Here is a 25,666-nt window from a genome sequence, read left to right on the forward strand (position 1 = left end):
TAGAAACTAGGTTGCTTCACAAAGCTAACTTCAGTTGGCTTAGTTTCAAACTTTAGTCATTACATTATTTGAAATCCATAATTTACCCTTCCTTATGCCTTTTAAGAAAGAATGTATAGACATCAGTTTGCAGTTAAAAGGGATCTCAGCCAAGGACTATAAGCTTTTAATGATCAGGAATCTATGAGAGTTGTTCTTCTCCCATGAGGTCACTTTGCATTTGGGAAAGATGTTACTTAAATGATCTTGAATTTTGATATTGCACATGGTTGCTTGAGTGGTTCTTTTTTTAGAAACAGCATGCTTTTACTACTTTTTTCCTTAAAAATAAGACACATTTGAAAAAAACCCACACAATTGGCTCACTAGTTACACTTCCCTGTAGTAGATTTCCAAGTACTAGAAAATGCCATAACAACTTACAGGGAAATTGTCTGTTGTCCCCAAACTCTAGATGTTGTGACCCATTATCTATCTCCAACGGTTCTCTGGAAGTAATGATGCAATAGCAAGATTGGATTTCTGAGGAAAGAACTACCCTCTGCCCCCCCAGTTGCCAAGCACCACTGACAACAACAATATGGTCACAGTATCTTCCTTTGCAAGGGAATCCATGATGGATGGCTTCAGTACTCATCTTTATATGCATAGATGCAAACTACGCTTAATGTTAAGTGAAAAACAAACTCACTGGCCTGGTTTAATCTGAGACATAGGCAGAATTTTCTCTATCCTGTTTGCAGGTTGGAGATTCTGCCACAACCACTGAGAAGGAAAACGCTGCCCTTCCATGTAACATTGTTGCATTACTAAGCTATTGGACATGAAGCACTATGAACGTTTGAATCCTGCTATAGATAATGTGTTGTCATGTTTTTTTTTGCAAAGTAACATTTTATCTGAGCAAAAAGAAATATAAATGATTGTCCTACATGACATACAGTCAGGTCCAGAAATATTGGGACATCGACACAATTCTAACATCTTTGGCTCTATACACCACCACAATGGATTTGGAATGAAACAAACACAATGTGCGTTAACTGCAGACTGTCAGCTTTAATTTGAGGGTATATACATCCAACTCAGGTGAACGGTGTAGGAATTACAGCAGTTTGCATATGTGCCTCCCACTTGGTAAGGGACCAAAAGTAATGGGACAATTGGCTTCTCAGCTGTTCCATGGCCAGGTGTGTGATATCCCCTCAGTACCCCAATTACAATGTGCAAATAAAAGGCCCAGAGTTCATTTCAAGTGTGCTATTTGCATGTGGAATCTCTTGCTGTCAACTCTCAAGATGAGATCCAAAGAGCTGTCACTATCAGTGAAGCAAGCCATCATTAGGCTGAAGAAACAAAACAAACCCATCAGAGAGATAGCAAAAACATTAGGCGTGGCCAAAACAACTGTTTGGAACATTCTGAAAAAGAAGGAACGCACCAGTGAGCTTAGCAACACCAAAAGACCCGGGAGACAACGGAAAACAACTGTGGTGGATGACCAAAGAATTCATTCCCTGGTGAAGAAAACACCCTTCACAACAGTTGGCCTGATCAAGAACACTCTCCAGGAGGTAGGTGTATGTGTGTCAAAGTCAACAATCAAAAGAAGACTTCACCAGAGTGAATACAGAGGGTTCACCACAAGATGTAAACCATTGGTGAGCCTCAAAAACAGGAAGGCCAGATTAGAGTTTGCCAAATGACATCTAAAAAAGCCTTCACAGTTCTGGAACAACATTCTATGGACAGATGAGACCAAGATCAACTTGTACCAGAGTGATGGGAAGAGAAGAGTATGGAGAAGGAAAGGAACTGCTCATGATCCTAAGCATACCACTTCATCAGTGAAGCATGGTGGTGGTAGTGTCATGGCGTGGGCATGTATGGCTGCTAATGGAACTGGTTCTCTTGTATTTATTGATGATGTGACTGCTGACAAAAGTAGCAGGATGAATTCTGCAGTGTTTCGGGCAATATTATCTGCTCACATTCAGCCAAATGCTGCAGAACTCATTGGACAGCGCTTCACAGTACAGATGGACAATGACCCAAAGCATACTGCAAAAGCAACCAAAGAGTTTTTGAAGGGACAGAAGTGGAGTGTTATGCAATGGCCAAGTCAATCACCTGACCTGAATCCCATTGAGCATGCATTTCACTTGCTGAAGACAAAACTGAAGGGAAAATGCCCCAAGAACAAGCAGGAACTGAAGACAGTTGCAGTAGAGGCCTGGGAGAGCATCACCAGGGATGAAACCCAGCGTCTGGTGATGTCTATGCATTCCAGACTTCAGGCTGTGATTGACTGCAACAGATTTGCAACCAAGTATTAAAAAGGGAAAGTTTGATGTATGATTATTATTCTGTCCCATTACTTTTGGTCCCTTAACAAGTGGAAGGCACATATGCAAACTGCTGTCATTCCTACACCGTTCACCTGAGTTGGATGTACATACCCTCAAATTAAAGCTGACAGTCTGCAGTTAACGCACATTGTGTGTGTTTCATTCCAAATCCATTGTGGTGGTGTATAGAGCCAAAGATGTTAGAATTGTGTCGATGTCCCAATATTTCTGGACCTGACTGTAGTTCTTCTGATCTATGTTTAAGAACTGGAAGGGGCCATTTGTGGCATCAAGTCCAACCCTTGCTCACTGCAGAAATCCAAACTAAAAGCATCCCCAGCAGAGAGTTGTCTAGCCTCCACCTGAACTCATCCAGTGAAGGGGAGTCCACCATTTCACTGTATAATTGGTTTCATAATGAACTCTTCTTACTGCTGGGAGGTTTTTCCTAACAGTTAACAAGAACCTGCCTTTCAATAACTGAAATCCATTATTTTGTGTCCTGCTGTTTGGAACAATACAGAATATTGACCGTCTGAGTGACAGCCTTTTAAGTACTTGAAGAATGCTATTCTGTTCCCCAATCTTCTCAAGACTCAACATAGTCAGCTCCTTCAACCTCTCTTTATAGGAGTTAATTTCTAGTCCCTTCATCATCCTCACTGTCCTTCTCTAAATCTGTTCCAATTTGTCTGAATAATTTCATACTTATGGAACAAATCTTCATCCCAGCGTCATTCCCATTAAGCCAAGTAAAATCTAGTTTAGCCATTCACACCTTAGTATCCGTTTGATGTTTAACAATGTACCTATATTCAGGTCACAAGCAGAACTTCCTAAAATATTTTCTTACGCATTTCTGAATGTTTCTATTTTTGATGCAAACATTTATGCCTTTTTTAACACAAGAGGAAGGCGGAGATAGATACCAGCCACTTTCTTTTTCTAAGAGTAGCACTGTTGCCAAGCAATTGCAATTGATACTCACATACAGTAAGTAGACAAAAACAACACAGATCTATGCATTTAGGACTTTATTCAAATAGTACTGATAACTTTCAGTGGGGTGGCAGGGGAAGGAGAGAAAACTCCTATATATACAGTATGTATTTTACTCTTATTCTGGAGACAAATATTCCTTCCTGATAAAAGAAACTGCAATTCAGAACTGACAAAATGTATGAATGCTAAATCCCATTAAATTCACTGGACATACAGACTAATACAAAGGTTTGATTACAATATATTCCACAAGGGAAACACAATCCTTAAATATCTTCATAAAACAGTAACTAAAACTCACAGTCCAAACCTTTGCCCAAATTGAGAATTTTGATTTTAATATCCTGGTCTTACCAGAGCAGCCTCAGTTGTCTTTCACCATTTTAGAATAAATCAGACTGAAAAAAAAATCTTGCATATCAATTATTTCATATCACAGAAAAAAGGAGAGTTATGTAATTCACTCAAGACATTTGTATTTAATAAAGAAAATACTTGAGACTGTTTTTCAAGATCAAAGTGACCTCCATGTGGAAATTATTTTTAATAAGTTCTTAACATTGTAAACTTGATTGGGTTTTGCTTAGCAGACCCATTGGGCCAAATATTGTAATCTGAACTGTGCTGGTGGTGACAGCAGTGACCAAAAGTTCAATCCTCTCTCAGAGCTAAAATTCCAAGAGAAATTCTAAATCTAGGCAAGATGTCTATTGTATTGCAGCATAAGTGCTTCAGGCATGCACAGCGATGTAACAAAAATTAAAATATTTGAGTACAACCTCTATCTCCTGAGAATTCAAAGGGCAGCAGCTATAGAAGACAACCACGCACCATGGTTGTAGAACATCAGTGGGCCACTGAGCAGGCCACACTGGTCATGTGTCCCCCTCCAACGATGTCCAAAACATGTCTTCAGGAAGTCCACAGCAATGGTATGAAAACAATCACCGCTTATCACAAAGTGACCCTGACCCTAGATGGTCAGGACAGTGCCAACTCCGTTTGTGTTCAGGAAATCTGCCAAACCCTGGTTGTTCTGGAAAGTCTTTGGGGACCTATGGTGCAGCAGGTCCTCTTCCCGCAATAGGTGAACATTGTTGCCAGAATTGTTTTCTTTGGTGCCAGTGGTTATTGTATTGTGATTGGGTTTGGTTATGTTTTCTTTTAATTCTTCTATTTTTGTATCATTTGTAAGCTTCTCAGAGCCTTTTTGGAACTGAGAGGCATATAATTCATAATAAAGAGATAAATTAAATATGTTTATACCTTGTCAAAGGAAACGTTGCTGGTCTAGGGCTTTTCAGTTGGGAATTGACCCAGGATTGCTAAAAAATGACCACTAACTTGAGGGACTCCACAAGTATTTAAGAGAAAGTCCAAGGCTTTAGGAAAGTTGAGAGCAAAGGAGTAAGTCTAAAATGTAACACATTTCATTACCTGAAGAGGAAATACCTGGATTCATATTTAATTCCTCTGCTCTGAGAGAAGGACATATTCTTGCCCAATTCAAGACTAAGCTACAATATCAGCTTTCTCCAAGGTTTCCTATAGACTGGTCCTATTTTTACTTTGACATACAGTACAGAATGAAAGAGTCCAAAGTTGAGCAAACAGCATCTATCTATAAATTAATCTGAGCTATGGAATGTTGAAAGCATCAACATAAAACAAAGGCAGAGAAGAAAAAAATCCCTTTCATAAGCAAATGAGCACATTTATAGTAGATTGGGGAAGGAATTAAACTGCATTTTTTAATCTTTTATATTTTCAGTGATATCAGAATACCTAAAAGCAGAAACACAGAAGCATATCCCAAGACACCATAATTTATAAATACATTCATAGATTTAATCTGAATTTTATGTAATCTGGTTTGAATTTCCACGGCATTATGCAATTCATAGAGGCAAAATAACAGGAAAAACCTTCACAGCACCATTTTCCAGCTGTTATCACTGTTGCAAGTATCCCCCAAGTTTTTCCTGTCATTTGCTTCCTGATGCCGCAGACTTGCAGACTTGGGGGATACTTGCAACAATGTACAAGTGTATTCTCTTAGAAAATATAGCATCCTGAAACAAGTTTAACTTTGTGAAGCTATGGGAGGGCCTTAGTGGACAAAGAGCTTACAAATATTACAAACATAAGACCTAATACTTAATCCTTCCAGGGGACTATGCAGTTGTGTTCAGTTTTCCATGAATGTGAGAGCAGGAAGTTCAGGGTGGAACAAACTGTCAGAGAATCACAGTTCCAACCAGGAGCTGAGAATCATGCTTCTCTTCTGCAAAGTCTCTCCTTAATGCTCCCTCTTCCCGTGCCATCTACTTTCTCTAGCCCAGGAAATTCAAGGTGGGACATAATTTAGTTTTAGTTATAGCTATTAATGCTGTGCACACTTCAAATAATAAGAGATGCTTTGGTCCTTAAACAAGCTCAGCACTTCTCTGATAATTCACTATACTAGCCCAATTTTTTCAGCCTTCTGCAGAAGCATTTTTGGTTAGGCTTAAATAGAATTCTGAAAAAAAAGAAGTGGCTGTTTTAATGAATAGCAAAGAGGTGCTGTGTTCTTGTGAGTTCCAAAGTACTTCTTCCAAATCCTTACTGAAGCATGCATAGCCCTAAAACATATTATCCAACAGCCAAATAATATATTGGCATATGAAGACTAAACGAAACAACAAAAGAAGAGTATATTCCAGACAAACATTTAGAATTAGGAGAGCAAGCAATCTGCAGCTTATGAACAAGTATTTCCTGAGGGTCCCAATAGCTAGATAGCTTTTAGAAGTGCATACAAACTTCTTCTCAATGTATGCATGTATGTGTCTGTGTGTAAATCTTTAGCAAATGTATATGTATGTATGTGTGCATGTATATTTCTTTAGCAAAAAGAAAAGCAAATTGAGAGATCAGCAATCCTGTTCAAATAGCAGGCTGCTTCAAATCTTAGTAGATGAAGAGCTGTGAGACATCTGGACGTTGCATCATATAAAGACTTAGTTGACTCGAGCAACTCTGGAAATGGAACGGACAGAGCTAAGGAAGTTGAACATGGTGGTCACCAGATCTGGAAGATCGAAATCATGTTTCCATCCCCAATCTTCACGAGCATTGTTGTCATCCAAAATCATTGGCCAACTGTCAGCTATGACAAAGAAAGAAAGAAAAACACATAGATTAAATCAAAGACAAGGTCCTTGGGCTTTTAAAGTCCAATCCAAGAATTCCCCTTTTTTCCCACTTAGGGAGAGTAACTTCAGGAAGCAGCAATCTTCAAATAGAGATGTTTGGAAAGGGAAGGAAGAGATGCCAAACTCTCTTCTAATACACTGTGCAAAAAAAGCGACTTCTGCTGCAAGAATTTCTTCCTCACTGGAGATAGAATATATTGTTTAAGGTATCTGCATGCATATTTATGAGCTTTTAGAACCCAGCCATTACAATCCCATTTGAAAGTCACCCCCTTTCAAGTTATTAGGTAGAAAATCTAGCTAAGTTTTAAATATACACTTTGGCACAAATATTGAGCTTATATCTTATATGAACTCCTGAAAATGTATAAAAGAGAAACCCTTAAAACAAAAGGCAAAAGCTGACTTGTTGCAGCTTAGGATTCTTTTTTTTTTAATAAAAAAATATTTACAGTAGCTGAGGTCCATCTATGTTAACTGGTGCAATTAAACAGCTTAAAGTCTTTGCTAGGCCTAGCATTAGAATTCCTCACATCTTATACACCTTGTTAAAAAAAATCTCTGAACCAGATTCAAAGAACAAACCGGTACCCAATCCACCCAGCCCACTGTCATATTGTATGAAAATACAGGATGAAAACATACAACATTGTAAAAGCCCAAAGCCAGGTACTAACCAATGGCTTGCCTAACAGGATCTACGTTGTAGACAACTTCAAGTTCTGGAATATGCTTCTGGACCTCTTGAACCAGCTCCTCAGGTGTAAAACTCATGGCACTGATGTTGTAAGTCCTCATGCTCAGCTGCTCGGCAGGTGTTTCCATGATCTCCAAAGAAGCTCTAAGGCAGTCATCAATATACATCATTGGCAAGCAGGTATCTGGTTTAAGATTGCATTGGAACTTTCCAGTCTTGATAGCATCATGGAAAATTTGGACAGCATAATCTAGCAGAAGAAAAGATGGCAGCACACCTGGTTCAGTTGGTATAACACTAGCTGAAACCCCAGTCATGTATAAAAGAGCAGACTATCAATATGTACCAACAAAAGGTAAAATGAAAGGATGATGCTTAGAGGAGTAGTTTAATATGATACACATAGAAAATTTAAAAGGAACTAACATAATTAAAATAGAGGTGAGTCTTTTGGTGTGCCTTTTGTGGCCCAGGGCCAAACTACATCTATTTATATTATTCATGTAGTTTTTAAAAGAAAAATGCATAAAAGTATGTTGAAGAAAAACTGTCACTTTAGTCCCTGGTCTGGAATAGATTCCTCATCAAAATCTGAGCATCCTGGTGGCCTCTACCAGCAAGTTTTCATTCCCAGGAGTTGAGAAATGAAGATTAAAGGTAGCCACCAGAGAGAGAAATAAGGACTAACTAAAAAATAATTTGAGAAAGGGGGAAAAGCCAAGATGGCAACAAACTAGCAGCTCCTGAAATAAGCTCCCGGCTTGTGACTGGCCTCACCCCTTCTGGCTCAACCCTACAACCCAAAAATGCCATCCAGAGGCAAGAGGAGAAACCAGACCAGCCACAGTAATGATGCTGTGGCCCATAAATCCAATAAAGCAGAGAAACAGATGAGGACTCCTATCTCAACACCACAGAGACAAAACAAAATGCAAGTAACAGATCTACAGCTTCAGGATCGCCTTCACCCCAAAGAATATGACAACACAGAAGCCAGTAACAAGACAGACCTCCCTCCTGATCCTCCAAAACCTCAGCCCAATCACTCCCCAGAGCAGGGGGGTTGCAGAGATAAGCTCCTGGAACAAGTCTCCTGCACTCCTCACAACTATATTATTCCACCTTTCCATGAGGTCTGCCTTTTGTCTGCAGAAACTCTGCAGAAACTTTGTCTGCAGTCAAAGTAGACAGCTTCCCACAAGCCCTTAATCTGCAAATCTTCCATGGCAATCAGAGGGTTAAAATGGCAGAAGCTGCCTGCCTTGGCATTCCGGCAGCCTGCCCTGTGACATCAACAGGGCGTCTGGAAGCAGCTGATTCAGCCAATTACCGCCGTGTGTTACAGAAATAATTTGAGAAGCACCCAGTAACTCCTCCTCTGCATTAGTAGTCTTTTTGCCTCCCACCCCCTGCCCAGTTTCTCTGACTGCCTGTCAAGGACCTACAGAGCTCTCAGCAAGAGAATGGCTTTTGCATGAAAAATGAACACACAGTCACAAACGTAAGCAGAACTCCTTACTTTTCCTGTGGCTCTGCCTTTATATTTTACTGGCTAAATTAGTCCCCTGCCAATATAAAAATAAAATATTAAATTGCAGCAGCTTTCTTACCAGTTGTTCCTCCACCTGGCTGGGAATCAGCTGAGATAATGCCAGGATACCTTAGACACCGGAAATCTAGCCCATACCTATAATGATAGTACTAACACACACACACAAACAATTAAAAGGAGAAGAGAGAAAGAAATAAGAGGCACCATTAATTGTGATCAGTGCCAAGGTAAACATAGTTACTTGTTGCAAATCAAAGCTTTATATGCTATATTTTTGAGATTGATTGCTAATATAAAATAGTATATTTTAAGAGACAACATTCACTGTAAAAAAATAACCATTCATAGTGAACGGTTCAGCTCTCATTAAAACCTGATACGATGTGAATCTCTAGTATCCAAGAGCTCCAGATAAAACCTTGCTCCCAGTCATGTTAACTTCCCTGCAGGCATTTGTGGTCATATAAATTGATTGCTTGAATGAATAAATAAATTGCACATTTCATTGCTTACATCTTCAGAAAATCTGTATTAGCTTCCATGGGATCCAGGACCTTAATAAAGGTCTTGATTTATGTGGAAGCAAACATACATGCAGCAGTTGAAAATGCACCCAGAAAGTGGCAGAGGGCAAACCAGATTAAATGAAACCAGAAGCATGAAAGCTAGCGAGCAGAAGGGAGGATTGTTTCTGGCCAAAGGGGTAGTGAAAGAGAATTGGCTTTGGAGAGCAGGAATACTGTGGAGGCCATTATGTGATGTCTTCTTGGCTGCATTCTGATCTCCAAATCCAAAGAAAGAATCTAGTGCAGGGTTTCTCAATCTTGGCAACTTTAAGAGCTGAAGTCCGCACGTCTTAAAGTTGCCAAGGTTGAAAAACCCTGGTCTAGTGGAAACTGCAATAGCTTGCCAGGGAAAGATTGAAGAATCCGTCTCAAGAAGCCACGGATTCATTGTGATACTGGAGAAAGACTATTTAGCTTCAGTAACACCAGAAAACTTCTGTTTCTACTCTCTGGGTCATTCTAAAAAAGCTAACTGAAGTAGAGTTGTAGCACATGCGTTTTATTTAAGAAAATGAACTGGTTAATGTCCCTGTGGTTTTCTTGGCAACATTTATGGCTTGCCAGGGACTGGAAGAGAATGCATGACTGGCTCAAAATCATGCAGCTGGCTTTGTGCCACAGGACTAGAACTCATGGTCTCCCAGTTTCTAGCCTGGTGCCTTTAACCATGACACCAAACTAGCCTCAAAGTGATCATAGTCAAGTAATACTATAGAATAAAAACATATTAATCCAAAGTAAGGATATGTTCTTTCCATTTCTAGAACACACTATCTTGCTACAATAATGCTGATGTATATTATAGCTGTGTTCATGTGTGCTGAAGGTTTACTTCAGTTATTTAAGATGGCAATAAAAATTCAAGGGTCTGAAATGGATTTAGCTACCAATCTTTCTTCTGTTTACTGTAACAGAGGACTAACTGATAGCTTGAAAGTTCAGTGGGATATCAATTGCCACATGTGTGTAGCATTTTTGCCAAACTTTTAGGGATTATGTCCAGATTTAAGAAATCCAGTAATTCACATTTTGATATTATTTTATACAGTATGCTGACTCCTATCCACTTGAATCTAGACAGAATCTAATGACCAACAATGCTGAAAAAATATATTGTTCTTCAGTATTTACCAGTTTTGCTCAACATACTAAGCCTTTTGGCACTGTGGCTACTAAAAGCTCACTTCTTAATATGCCTACTAATCTTTAAGGTACTTGCTGCTGTTTAATTTCTCTTGTAACTGAAACACATCTGCAAAGACTAAAGTTAAGAGAGTATCAGTGCAAAAACAATAACAACAAGCCATAAGAAACCTCCAATATTTGTTTATTTAATTTATGGTTTTAGGCTAATATTTCAATGGTACAGGAAAACTCAAAACCTAGTTATAAGAAGAAAAATGAAAGAAAAATTCAGCTAGGGGCTTTTGTAGCATTTCCTATTTATATGTGTAAACATGAAAAAAACAAGGCAATTCTTGTAACAAAATGCTTATTCTTACCTCTCCCATAAGTTCGGCATGAACCTTAGAGACTCCATAGATTGTCCTTGGCCTTTGGATGCAGAGATCAGGAGTTGGATTCCTAGGGGAAGTTGGTCCAAAAGCCCCAATTGTGCTGGGAACAAAGAGTCTCAAACTATGCTCAGCAGCTATATCAAGAATGTTGTGCAGTCCTGGGAATAGCAAACAGAGTTGTTAGACCCCCAAACCAAAAAACAAGACTTCTAGAGTGAGGTAGGAATATCTAAACAAAAATGCTAAATACGTTGAGAGATACCAGTGATATTCACAGATCTTGCCAAAGGGACGTTGGCTTCTCCAACTGCACTGAGCAAAGCACTGTAATGAAATAGCCAAGTAATCCTGTTGTTCACCACTATCTCACGAAGATTCTTGTAATCCAAAATATCAGAGTAGATGAAAGGACCTAAGGAGAAAAAAGAAGGGTTAAAACCACCTGAGCTGTGATGAAGATGTCAACAGCTTGTAGATTCAGTTAATGGCATCTTTATTTTGAGAAGGAATTTGCTGAATGCATTATGATCTCAAGAATTTCCAATTCCATGTTCTTTATGGATCACTACATTTGTAATACAGTAGCATGTACAAATATGTAGGATGTGCAAATGCATGACGTGTGTATCCATGAACACACTTCAGTTGCTGCAGGGCTTTGATACATTTGGAATGAATTTCATTTTATCTAGGGCAGATTACATAGTTTGAAGACCTATGAACATCTGCAAAACTATTTCAACCAAAAACCATGACAAGATAAAAAAGGCATTTAGCATATACAACAAGAACAAGAGCTTCCGTAACCCTCTGAAAAAGCTATGCATTGTCACGGTGTGAGAGGGACCTTAGAAAGACAGATCTTACTTAATGCAAAGATTATGCTTGTTTCAAAGAACAGCTTTTGCTTTAATTTCTTTGCTTCCAAAAGAATATTACTATGTCAGACCACTTATACCATCCTTAAACAGAATTTCAGACATATATTTTAAAAAATTGCACAACACATCACTTTATAGAGCATACAACACTTGGGGTAGAGAGCTCATTTCAGTGAGTTATAGCATTCAAAGGAGGCATGGTGGAGATAGAATCATGCTGGTTGGCCAAAACTGAGGTTGACACAGCGATTGAAACACTGCTTTAAATATGTATTTGCTGTGTGGAATGTCACAGAATTTTCTTTTACATATCCTCTGTCATATTTAAAACTCAGGCAATGAGTTAGCAACACCCCAATTAGGTTAGGTCAAATTAATCACTTAAGATAATGACAGGTTTGTTTTCTTTAACATACACACTAATCTCCTATCAAGCAATTTTTGCAAGGTTTCTGAAGAACTGCAAGAACCCAGAGACAAAAACAATAGTAGTATGATCAAATTGTGTCTCATGATGCTCTATTGCTGCCAAGCCATAATGTACTCTATCATATTGTTGCCTCCCCAGCACAGAACCAATTAAACAGTGTATATAACATTATGTTTCCTGTTCTCATTTCTTATGGCTGGTTTATCACAAAAATAACAGAACCAGTTTAGCTGCTATTGCAGCAACCTCCAGAGAATATTTTGGGAATGCTAAAAATATCATGAACTCAATTCATCTTTCATTGTGGGCAACACTCACTGCCTGAAAGAGGGGGAAAAGCTGGGGAGGAACTTACAAGCTTGCATCATATACTTCAAGGATGATTGTAAGGATTAATATCCAAAAGCCCAAGGTTTAACTGAAAGAAAATCTCCTTGTAGAAAAGAACAAAAACTCCTAGAATATAAACACTGAATATTTCTCTTAGTTTAATATGGTACTTACCACTATAGAAGACACTATCAGGGGGCTTTCTAATATCTGACAAAATCACATTGTTCTTTCCAAAGCGTTTTCTAGAGAAAACACCACAATTAATGTTGCATATTGATTTTGAACTCAGCTCTTAGAATAAACCTATTCTGGTATACGAGATGCACCTTTTAATCCATACTTTCTGCACTCCGTAATACTGATGTTGTCAACCCTTCCCCCATCACCCCCCAAAATAAGCATAGCCAACTAGGCATAGATTCACTTACCATTTTCTATGATAAACCTATTATTGTATTATTTTCTTCTTCCACCCCACCTCCCCCAAAATAGGGTCAACATGATATATTACCAAACCAATGCCTCGTCTCTATCTGCTCATCATAGATGCAAGGAAACATGAAAATGCACAGGAAACTCTATAATCTTTTTAAAAAGATACCAGAGCTTCTTATTATTAACAGAAGCAATGAAAATTAATGCTTACCTTAACAACTTAGCAAGTCCTACTCCAAGCTGGCCTAGTCCCCCTGAAAAGCAAGAGTATAATGTATGTAAGTTATAGTTGGAAATCTTTTTTTATTTAAAACTCATTTATAAGGACCATCTAAGATGATGGCGTGTGTACAGGAGATGTTGATGTTCCTAGAAAATTTTTCACAGAAAAGTTTAGTAGACTGATTAAACCTTAGCACTTTAACAGATGTAAATTACTGAAAATGGCTGAACTGAATTACCTTTTCTATATATAAGATGCCTTTCAGGGTCATCTGTCTATACTATGAGGCAACATTTAGTACTGTAGGCATATGGTGCCCATCATACATTAGCTTGGGCTGATGGAAACTGAAGTCCAAAATATTTGAAGGGGATCAAATTGGGGAAGTAAGTTATAAGGATTCCAGTAAATAGAACAAGCCCCGAATCACAGTGTCAAGTGTACAGAAATAGTTATGGAAAGGCAGCTTGAAAAGAGATTGTTTTAAACCCATGTGAAAGTGTTGCTACAGGGGCTAAGCAAGACACCACTGTGAATTGTGAGCGATAAGAGTAGCAACCACCTTATAAAAGACAAGCATCCTTATTTTCTAGGTCTCTGGCTCTAGGAGAAAATGATCTGTAATGCACAAGAACCAGATGGGAACTAGATTCTCTATTTCCAAAGCCCTATTGTTATCTAGAAGTGCTTTGGGAGCAAAGCTTCTGTTCTTTAGTTATGGAATTGCTATAGCCTGGATTAAGCGGAAGAGCTGAACCACAGCATGAAAAAAAATTGGGCTCCAACTCATTTAAGTGCCACACAAATCTAGTGTTTAAATAGAAATCAAATGAATATCAACTCACATGGTTGTATACAATTAGTAAAGAATAAATTAAAACACCACACACGAAAACAATTCTGAAGTAGCATCTAAAAATTGGGCTGACCTGTAATTAATACCCGTGGATGATCAGTTTCTGAAAAAGATACTGAATGAAAGCTGGCATCTGATGGCACCTGCCGGGGTGAGATACCAAGACATCTGACAGGCACAAGAGCAACCTGACAACCACAGCCAGGTTTGTTCAACAGATGCTTGAAAGCATGGCTCAAATTCCTGATCACAGGCATTTTTCAAGTGTCTGGAAAAGATAAAGAAAGGAAGTCCTTGAGTAGTTGTTTCATCAATGCAAAATGCCCAGTTTGGTTTCTGAAGTTCTAGGAAGGTACCAATAATTCTCCTGATAAAAAATGACAGAACATAAACAGCAGCTCTGTCAGCTGCAGCACATAATATGCTCTCCAGCCATCTCCTCTGATGCTACCAGATGCCCCGCCCCTCTTGATTTTTAAAAATATAATCTAAATAAATAAATGGGATGCTGGCAAACTCCAAATGTAAACCAGTATCTAAAATCCTATTTATTACCTGCAATGTCTTTAGGATTCACAATGTTCTCACTAGAATGACATTTGAGCATATTTAGAAACTAGTTCTCCTAATATATGGGAAGGTTGTAAATAGCCATGCCATTCTTGCTGTTATTTTATATGGGTCAACCTCACACTCCCCAAACTTCAGATGTGTCCTGGCACTAAAGATTGCCTACTCTTGGTATTGATGAACCCTTCCCAATTTGAAGCTGTTCAGACACATTCAGCAATAATTCCCATAATCTTCAACCACAAAGCCACTGCTGAGTTGGCTGGGGATGATGGGAATTGCCCTTGCAACACATCTGAAAAACACCAGATTAGGAAAGGTGACTGTAGATTAGAGATGAGCAAGACCCTTAATTATAGATCCCAGAAACTGCATTGCTGAATTTCAGCAAAATTACCCTTGGTGGCCAAAACACATCATAGATTATTTGAAGTATGACTGATCCAATGCAGATAATACTGGAAGTTCCCATCTATCTATCTATCTATCTATCTATCTATCTATCTATCTATCTATCTATCTTCTGATTATTTGTTAAAAACATAACTGCAATGATAATAAATTCTACAGAGCAGCACTCAATGATACCAATTAATGTGGTATGTTCCACAGGCAATTTCCATAAATTACAGCCATCCTATTAAGGCTGCCAAATATTCACATAACTTCTGTGAAAGTGTTGCATCTGTTCAAATAAATATATATATATATATAAATGGTAAAACCAACCCACTAAATTCATATAGTCTCCAATTCAGCGCTGCGAAAGTACATAATCTTCCAGATACCACAAACCAAAATTAAATCCTGCTATTCAGCTCACAGCCAAACATACAACTTTAGCACAATTTACTATTGATTTCACTGTAAGAGAGCTCGGAAAACAGACTATTATATTATTCACTGTTTTGGTGACTAATTATGCCACGTTATTTATAGCTATTTAGAATCAGCCAGAATTAAGATTGTCCTAGCTATTCTTTGTCAAGCTAACACAGAAGTTAGGAAGTTCAATTACAAACTCCAGCTATTGATGAAATTACAGAATTTTTCTCCCTCCTTTGCTAATGAAACAAAAAACCCAAAGAAATCACTTTCTAACATTTGAAAGGCTAATAATCATAACCATAATTATAAACATAATAATTCAATTTGGAGACTCCTGTCTCCACAGCATCTCTGGATGGGTTACAATTCACAGGTTAAAAAGAAAAAGAAAAAAAAATACAAACAACCATCTTTAGATACTATAACTAGAATTTTGGTCAGAATTCATTAAGTTTAGAATATCCCCCAAAACACACACAAAGCACTTAGCTAACTTTAATATTAATGTAGCATCTTGCAAATCAATAAAAGAACCAAGCCTAAACTGTTTCAGGAAAACGACTAAAGTTCTCCTAGTTACATTTTCTTTCTGCCTCACTTAACATATAACGTTTTATATTACAGATAGAAAAAATATTTGCTTTCAATTCAGTGCAAAAAAAAAAAAGCTGCAAACTTTTTCTGCTCCCCGTGCAAAACTGGTGATGCCACATATATCAGCTTGCCGTCTTTTGTACAAGTGGCTCTGCAAAGCAAAAGAGGCATATTTATAGGGCACAGCCTCTCTGCTAAGCCAATCAGAATTCCTGAGGTACTGGGAGTTGTTCACTACATAGAAAAGGGTGTGTTCTGTGCATGTGGTATCAGCAAAAAGTGGACACATCATACTCCTCTTTTTCAATTTCAAAGGACATGACCTCAGACCAGGCAAGGAAATTTAAAGAAAATACATTACAGGACTGCTGTTTTTCTTTGGACCAGGGGCGCTGAGTTGTATTTTTCCTTTCCCTAATCAGGGAGGTTGAATGAACTCAGCATGATCATTATGAGAACTGCAGTTACAGAACGACATGGGGATGATGTGATTTCAAAGTGCAGTTTAGACGAATGTGCGTACTTAAATTTATATCCAAAAATTCATTTTGCACCCAAAAATGTTTCAAAAGAAATCACCCTATGAAACTTGGTCTAATTGGCACAAGAAAAGGTGAATCACCAGTGATGCGAGTTTCCTACAGAAAAATAAAGCATTGGAAAATTTTCCATTTTGGAAAATACTTTTCTGTACCACCAGCTGTAATCAAGGCACATGTTCAAAGCCATATGGGCTATTAGTGCAAATGTATTTTAAATTCAGAAACACGATAAACCCTCAAATACTGCTGGTTTCTAGTTGTTTGGACAAAGCATCACCGTGTGAATGAATTAATGGTGTTAATGTAGCTGATATCAGTGGAAGAGGCCCTTTTATTTAGAGTACTATTAATACGGCACTCAAAAAACACAAAATATCATATCAGACTTATGTAAGCCCGTGTTACTGGCAGCTAATAAATTAATATCATGCTACCATGTGACACATTACTAGCATAACAAAATAACCAGAAACACCTGTTCTGTAGGAGAATAAAAAACATGTTTATATAAATCAGATACTGCCACCTTTCAGTATCAATAGAACTATTTATAGAAAGTTAATAATCCTTAAAAAAAATGATAAAGAACATTGTGGCTTTGAGGTTTTAGAACAGAAAGTACAGTATAAGGCTGCACAAACACATTAAATAGTTTTATTACAAATAGAAACTAAAATGAATAAACTTCTTCAGCATGACAGGACTGTTCACGTTATACGTGGTCACTCAAGGGCAGACTTAGCTGTTTGTCATATCTTAGAAAAAAGACTTAATAATGCCTCTGGAGCATCATGCTAGTTTCTCCTCAAAGGTTGCCTCCTCTTTGGACATTGGGCATAGAGCTTCTGTTTGTAGTAAGGGAAGACCATTTTTAGCAGAAAGCTAATAAAGAGCCCAGTTAGGAATATACTGGTTTCTTTCGAAATCAAAGCAGCAGTGTTAAGCATATTTTTTAACCAATTGTAATTATTAGAGTTATTATTATAGTTCCAAAATTATACAGTATCTGTATTATGTATTAACCTAACAAGGTCTTCAATATCTTTTTTATAGCTAACAAGGCTATTTTGGATTCCTTCTATAGAGAAAAGCAAATTATTGCCAAATCCTACTTAATTAGGCTCTCCAGATATAAGAAAATATTGCACCATGAAAGGCCAGAACTGATAATTTGGTCAGTGGTACCCTATTCCAGACTACAGTAATACCTCGGGTCATGAACGCTTCTGTTCACGAACAATTCGGTTCACAAACAGCACCGTTCGCAGAATTTTGCTTCCGTTCGTGAACTCCGCATCAGGTGACGAACAGGATCCGCGGCCATTTTCCCTGCTGTGACACGTGGTCGTGGCTTCCTGTAGGGAGGGGGACTCTCCCTCCAAGCAATAACCGCCTCCCCACCCGCCTTCCTGTCCTCCACGCCAGAAGTCGCCTCAAGCAAGGTTAGCGTTCTCTCTCTCTCCATACTTTACTGTACCATACTTTGTTTCATATTTTTGTGGTTTAAAAAAAAATACATATGGTTCAGAACGGATTAACCGTATTTACACTGAACCTTATGGGAAAATTTGATTCGGTTCGCAACCAATTCAGTTCGCAACCAGAGTCGTGGAATGAATTAAGTTCGTGAACCGAGGTACCACTGTACTTACTTGCCTCAGAGGCTCTTCCATCTATGTCTCCCTACTGCCCCACATTCCTGTTCCATAAATTCCCAGCCCTCATTTGACTGCTGAACAGAGTGGGGTACCTTTTAAATTTCTGTTTTTTACTTCTGCAAGTCTTGGGAGTCCTCCTAGTATCTCCTTTGTGTGCCACTTTGGTTAGATCGGATCCATACTCAGAACTGAAATTTCAATTAGTATATGAAGATTTTAAAGAGAAGGGAACCAAACAAATGCAATATTACTTCCTATGTAATGCATTTAAATATACTGGTAGTCCTCACCTACTGACCACAATAGGGACCAGAAAAATCAGTTGTTAAGCAGAGTGGTCGTTGTGAGTCACCACGTGACCAGACCAATTTTACGACCATTTTTACTATGGTCATTAAATGAATCACTATGGCTGTTAAGCGAATCACATGGTCATTAAGTGAATCCAGATTCCCCAATGGATGTTTTTTGCAATCATGTGACTGTGGAGGGTGTAAGTGTGAGTACAGGTTGTAAAGCACTTTTTCCAAGGCCATTGTAACTTAGAACCATCATTAAACAAACGGTGGTTAAGCGAGGACTACCTGTAAGGGCATGTTGGCTTGGGGAGGACAAATATATCCCCTGGGAGCATTTACTATGTTAGTGTACATACCAGAGTTTGTATTAGAGCCCTGCATGGATAAAGAGATACCAGATGTTCAAGCTGGCTTTAGAAAAGGCCAAGGAATGCACATTATTGATGATGCATGCTGGATAATTGAGAAAGCCAAAGAATACCGAAAAGAAGTCACTATGTTCTTCATTGATTATAGAAAGGCCTTTGAGTGTATCCATCCCTAGTTTCCTGGAACTCTCTCCCTAGATACCTGGAAAGTAGAGGCAGGAGTGGTGGGGAGGAAGAGATGTTCTTTCAGACTTGCAAGATTCTGGTACTGTAACCTTATAATAAATGTAGTGTTAGTACTCATAGTATGCTTTCTTGTCTGGACTATCTTGAAGGGCTGATACTAAACTAAACTAAACTAAACTAAATGACAAAATGATACTAAACTAAACTAAACTAAATGACAAAAGTAGGAAAGTAGGAAATAGCAAATAAATTAAACTTCAAGCCCCACACAGCTTCAGCTGTTAGTGTCTTCCCAGAAAAACGGCACTCACTCTATAATTTCTTATAGGGCTGTTGTGAGAATGGTGAAAACACTATATAAAATGTAGCAGAATTATTATTATGAGCATAGTCATAATTAGTGGAATTCTGAGTTTCCTCTCCTCTTTAGGATCTGCCTTGGCAGCCAGATAGGAAAGACAAAGCACGGATCCACCCTTATTGTGGTGGTTGCTGCTTACAAGCTCTTCTTGTGACAGCTGCTTGTGTAACTGTTACTTTTCCAGTTCTGAAGCCTACTGTAAGGCATTTTTCTGTAAACTAAATACTACCATGCAAACACTGCATGTTCTGGCTGCAAAGAAGACAGACAATGGTCAGAATGAAAAAGAAACTGCTGTGATACGGATTTCATTTCTCTCTCTGTTTGGCAGTCACATGAGCTCCCACTCACCAGGAGAGGATGGGCATGCTTTGGAAGCTGAGTACAGCACATAACACTTTTTGCAAAAGTGGCAGTCTCAATGGGCAGGAGAATGACACTGAGTAGACAGGACCATGAGATTCAAAGAGGGTTTTTTGTGTGTGTGTGGGATTTTGGGAGCTTAGAGTGTGTGTGTATATGCTTTTAAAAAACAATGTTAGGCCCGTTTAAGGTTTCCACTATAGCTGAATGCTTCCCTCTCAAAAACGGTAGGAAATTAATCTTTCAGCAATTAGATCAGAAATGGAAGAATTTATTCATGAGGACCAATGTGGGTTTTTACCTAAAAGATAGTTAAAGGACAATATTAGAAATATGTTGGACATGTTGGAATATTTGGAGCAACATAATGAAAAACAAGCCACATTAGATGCAGAGAAGGCCTTTGTTTAAGCTGGGCTTTCTTGTTCAAAGTTTTGGAAGATATGAACTTTGGAAAGAACTTCATAAATTGGGTAAGACTGATTTATACTTCACTGAAAGCACAAATAATTAATAGAGCTCTAACAATGCCTTGTGAGATACAGAAAGGAACAAGATAGGGATGCCCACTGTCTCCTCTTTTGTTTATTTCGGTTCTTGAAATATTGAATAGAGATATAAGACAAGATGAGAGCATTGTGAAGACTAAAAAAGAAACTTATAAGTTTAGGGCTTTTCAGATGACTTGGTATTGGTTTGGAAGATCCTTTAAAGGGAATTGAAATATTAATGGGAAAACTAAAAGAATTCAGTGCATTAGCAGGTTTTAAGATCAACAAACAAAAGACAAAAGATGTTAACAAAAAACATGAAAACAGAAGATCAAACAGAACTGATGAATAAAATGGGTTTTAAGATTGAGAAGAAAGTAGAATATCTGGATATCACCAAGACAAATATGAATTATATATTATTTCAAAATAACTATATTAAGACATGGAATGAAGTTAAAAAAAGACATGTTAAGTTGGGAGAAACTACAATTGTCATTGCTGGGGAGAATTTCTATGATAAAAATTAATGTCTTGCCTACAATGATATTTTCGTTTCAGACAATACCTGTTTTGACAACTGATGCACAATTTAAACAGTGGCAAAAGGATATATCTAAATTTGTGTGCCGGGGGAAAAACCACATTAAATATAATGTGTTATAAGATGCAAAGGAAAGAGGAGGATTGGATCTACCTGATTTGAAATTGTACTGTAACAAACTGTACAAACAGTTTGCTGTTTGGTTTGAATGAAAAAGTGGGTGCTTGGAGTTAGAAGGACATGAACTGAGATTTGGGTGGCATGGATATCTGTCGTATGATAAAAATGGTTAATGTGGGTTTCAAAAATCATTGTTAGACATTCCTTAAAGTGGTACTTTCCACCAAAAATGTTAGAGTCATAAGAATTCATTTAATGCAGTGTTGTCCAAACTTGGCCACTTTAAGATGAGTGGACTTCAACTCCCAGAATTCCCCAGCCAGCCATGCTTAAAGTGGCCAAGTTTGGACAACACTGATTTAATGGATCATATTAACTACTATATTTGCTTTAAAGATTATACCACTTTTCTGTTAGAAAAAGCAATAATGGGATGGGTAACAAATGGCCTCTAGATACTGTTGGACTGCAATTCCTGCTGCTTCTTACAACTGGCCATGCTGGCTGGAAGTCCCTTTCAACCCTGCTCTATAAGAATCAAAGAATCCTGGCCCTTACAAGGATTCCAAGTTGTCTCAAAGCATAACCCTATCAAGGGACAGTCATAGATCCTAGTAAAATGAATGGAAATTCGTGTATTAAACGTACATCTTGTTTTTAATAAAAAACAGTACTCCAACCTATTTTACCAGTAATTACTGATCGCTTTCCTTGCAAACTTTCACCATGAATCCAGGACACAGAAGAAAACTCATGCATAATACTGATGTCAGCACAGCGCTAATAATAATAAATTATTTTTTACATTAGAATTCTTCATAAAAACTCATTTTTTAAAAACAAAAAATCCACAGATATGCAATCCATTTCTTTCAAATCGTACTACATTTCACCTGTAGTTTATCTATATTTTAATACTGCTTTCAGAATGCATTCAGTTCATCATTACAAGGTACTCTGAAATCTTCTAAAAGAGTTAATACAAATTCAACATAGAAGCAGAACATATACTGAAAACACCAGCAGATGGCAAACTACTTGACTGCCACAAATGAAATCTATCCTTTGTAACTGAGCCAAACAGCACTGTGGAGAGTGGAAGGATCATTTGTTTTTAGGGAAGATGGACAAGATAATTACTTTGCAATGGGTGTGTAATCATAAGATGCTTCAGGTAGGATATAGATGTAACAAATGCTTAGTGATGCTGGTGAACTTCAATGCAGTAATTAGAAATAAGCAGAAAAGAATCCCAGACTAGATTCACAGAGGATCAGTCTTGGAAAAGGATGCTGAAGAGTTCAATTTTATGACTCAACCAGACCAAAGCAGCGTTGGAGAAAACAAGAAGCTGATTCAGGAATGCACTGGTAGGATGAATCAGCATTTTTCCTTAGGCACCCAAAAAAAAAAAAGCACAACACAGAGGTGGAAGAAATCAAGGCAAGGAAAATATAACGTCAAGGAATTTAGAATGAAGAGGTAGTGAGCTGGTAGAGGGAAGTGAGGAATAAATAAAAATAATACAGTTGGGGTAAGAATACTAATACTAAATGCAGAATTGTGATAGAACAAGTGCATGAGAAGACACCAAGTCAGACTGGGAAAGATTTCTTTCCAAAGCCCCACAGAGCCTTTAGAAGTCAGCCTACATAAACCTGAGCTAGATAGACACATGACCATAGTTGGCATAAGGCAGTTTTTATATTCCTACGTCCATTAGCAATGTATGTATGTGACCCATGAAATGCAAATACATAGAGATCTATTTGCAGAGACATATTCTTTTACATACAGCATGCAAAAAGGAAAAGATTTAAATAATATGACAAAGCAAGCATAGGAGGAGAGCATGAAGCAGGCAGTATTATTACAGGAGGCAATGAAAGAGGAAATTTATTTTAAATAGTTGTAGGCTTTTAAAAGATTTTTTCAATACTTCCAAGAAAGCTAGCAGAAATACCTCTTGCTTTCTTCAAACTCCACCCTATCTGTGAAGAAAGAGAGGGACCATGCTCTGCAAACCGAAAGTGCTAGATTCAGTGCCTAACACTACTAGGGGGAATTTCACAGGAAATGAACCAAATGCAAGATGCGTCAAAGTAAAAAAGCAGGATAAAAATTCATAAATAGGAGTATGAGGAGTCAATGTAACAGCCAAGGAAGGGGGGAAAAGATTTTTAAAAAGTTTATAGCAAGTTATTAAATCTTCCTGAATTGGGAGGTAAATCTGGAATTTTGTAAATGAATCTCATTGCTCATTGTAGGCAAACTGCCAGGCATATATATACAAAGACTCTACCAACCCCAGACAAAATCCACATTACACACTAAATGCTTCTAAAGCAAGGCATATAGCACTTTACACACACACACACACAGAACAGCTACATATGCTTCAAAAGAAAGCACTGGATCAGTTTCATTCATTCTGAGAAGAAATAAAAATGCTGCAGGGTGGAACTTCATACTTTAGTTACTTGCATGGATGTATCTTAAAATAAACTTGAAGATCTATGGTGTTTGGAACTAGTACACTGGAAACATCGGGAGAAGAAATAAGGAAAGAATCCCTAAGCCAGTTTGGCTCAACATGGTGTGCCCCCAGTTGTGCTCCAGATGCCCCTAGCTCTGACCACTCTTGGCTAAGATGGCTACAAGTATTCTAAGAATGGATGTTTCTTTGAGGAAAAGGTACCCCTATCAATCTTTTTAACAATATGACTATGACCAGTTTTGCAGCAATTTTGATTATTAGCCACCTCGGAGTATTTATGACAGTACAAGATCGATGAAAAACTGGAAAGCCGCAAAAGTGACGACAGAGCTTAAAAAAAGTTAAACAGCCAAGGCTGTTTCTGAAAATATGCAAACGGCATTCCAACCAGTCCTCGCCCATAACCGACTTCCCAGACATGCTACAGTACTGGAGGAACTGGTGTTGCAGCCAAGGGCGCTTCTGAGCATCACCCTCTTCCGATCGAGAAAATGAATAAGTAAATGAATAAATATATTAAATAACGAGCCCCTGAACTATAGGAAACGGATTTCAGAGAGAGAGAAAGGCGGAATAGCCCTCGGTTGCTCACCTTCAGCTCCTTCTTCCAGGCGGCACACCAGAGCGCCAGTCACCCACCGCGGAGTCCCACGCGACGCTCGCCGTCCTCCTTTTATACTTCGGCGCCGGCAGCTGCCCGCAAATCCCTCCCACCTTCGCCTCCACTCCGCCCTCAGATTGGGCACCAGCGAGCAGCTCTGGCAGTTTTCCACGACGCACCGGCCCCTGAGCGGGGGAAACGGCACCCCGCCATCGACCCTCTTGTGGGCAGGGGGCGACTCGCACTTTCCGCGGTTGCCATGGGAACCCTTGGACTGGGCTGAGCGGCTCGTTCCGGGAAAGAACAGGCGGGGGAAAGGGAGTGACGTATAGGAAACGAAGCCGGTGACCCGATGTGACGTCACTTCTATTTATAGGTAAATGTGGCTTCGTCGTTTTGTCGTTAATTATTAAGGGAACAGCGCAGGTCGAGTGATCCCGGTGTTTTTACAAAGGGGGGACAACATAAAATAGAACAGTTCATTTCGGTTGGTGGGTTTGCTCGGCAGCTATAAAACAAGTGAGACGTGGGCGTAACGCTTGAGGTAGCAGCCTCGCAGCTTCTAACTGCAAGTATTTTGACCCCCTTCGAAATAATAATCATCACCACAGCTTATTGAGATTGTACAACAATATGGCCCATACTTCAGCTACACTATTAATTGGCAATAGTCTATAATTTGTTGCCTTTGGGATTTGCAGTGTCAATAGATTGCTGCAAGAAACTAGGATTTACAATTTGTACAGACTCCGAAAGACTTGGATTTATGTTTTTCTGAAAAGGTAGCACGATATGTTGAATTAAATACATCTAAATGCATAGATGCAATTTCAAGAGGTGTAACTCCATGGCTAAAATTTCTGTTAAATCTTTAGGGCAAGATTAATATAATTGAAATGCATTTTACATTGAGATTCATGAATATTTTAAGAAGGATTCCAAGGTTAAATCCTGCTAGATAATTTTGCACAAATAAATAAGTTTATGAGAAACAATCTTATGGCAGACCAAAGCTCCTGAATATCTTTGGCCAATCTGCAGTTACTGTACTTTATGATAAAGGCAGCTTTAACTTACCAGATTTTCACCTTTATTACAGAGCCTTCATTTTAACATCTATCTATGTATCTATCTAGCAATGAGTTTATGAATATTCCCCTCTTTGGGCTTGCCTAGGCAGCAAGTGCGTAACCCCTCTGAAATCTTGGAAGTTTTTATATTCCAAGCATATTAAATAAGGGCATTTGTTTTCAGTCTTGAAGGCTTCTAGACATATTTGGTTATTAATAAGTGGCCACATTTTGATCCAAAATCACATGAGAAATTGACATTATGGAATAACCCTAATTTAAAAATAGCAGTGTGTATGTTTTACTGGAATGCTTGGCCCAAACAAAGGATAAGAACCTTAAATCAGTTGATTTATAATGGTTTTTTTTAAAAGTCTCGCGCTATGAATATGATTTATTTATAACTTCCGCTTGGCAATACATACAACTGAAATATGTACTGACTAAACAGTATACCCCAGATGCTCTAACAGCTTGGAAGCTGACTTGCAACATTAGCAACCTTAAGAGATGCAATGCTTGAACTGAAACCAAGTA

General features: G+C 38.3%; 1 protein-coding gene and 1 long non-coding RNA gene across 6 annotated transcripts in view; both read right to left on the reverse strand.

The window, feature by feature from the left end:
- The window catches only part of LOC148214355 (uncharacterized), a 169,086-nt gene that overhangs the window by 3,884 nt on the left and 139,536 nt on the right, over positions 1-25,666 (reverse strand). The window lies entirely within an intron of this gene.
- LOC103064779 (L-threonine 3-dehydrogenase, mitochondrial-like) lies at positions 3,366-24,169 on the reverse strand. 5 transcript variants are annotated; one of them, XM_025172186.2, is made up of 9 exons: positions 24,051-24,169; positions 14,111-14,305; positions 13,170-13,212; positions 12,695-12,765; positions 11,130-11,291; positions 10,865-11,037; positions 8,855-8,945; positions 7,225-7,494; positions 3,366-6,501 (listed from the first exon to the last, which is right to left on the reverse strand). In XM_025172186.2, exons 2-9 carry the CDS (start codon positions 14,292-14,294, stop codon positions 6,353-6,355), a joined length of 1,143 nt encoding a protein of 380 aa, XP_025027954.1. In that variant the 5' UTR covers positions 14,295-14,305; positions 24,051-24,169; the 3' UTR covers positions 3,366-6,352. The 5 variants fall into 5 exon arrangements, with proteins under 5 accessions (XP_025027954.1, XP_025027957.1, XP_025027953.1 ...); XM_025172189.2 differs by lacking the exon at positions 24,051-24,169 and adding an exon at positions 16,112-16,168 and having other exon boundaries at positions 11,142-11,291; XM_025172185.2 differs by lacking the exon at positions 24,051-24,169 and adding an exon at positions 16,112-16,168.

This window comes from Python bivittatus, unplaced genomic scaffold, assembly GCF_059951505.1.
Source record: "Python bivittatus isolate LINGU-HERP-01145 unplaced genomic scaffold, Pbiv_v1 ctg000690_np1212, whole genome shotgun sequence".
Classification (NCBI taxonomy): Eukaryota; Metazoa; Chordata; class Lepidosauria; order Squamata; family Pythonidae; genus Python; species Python bivittatus.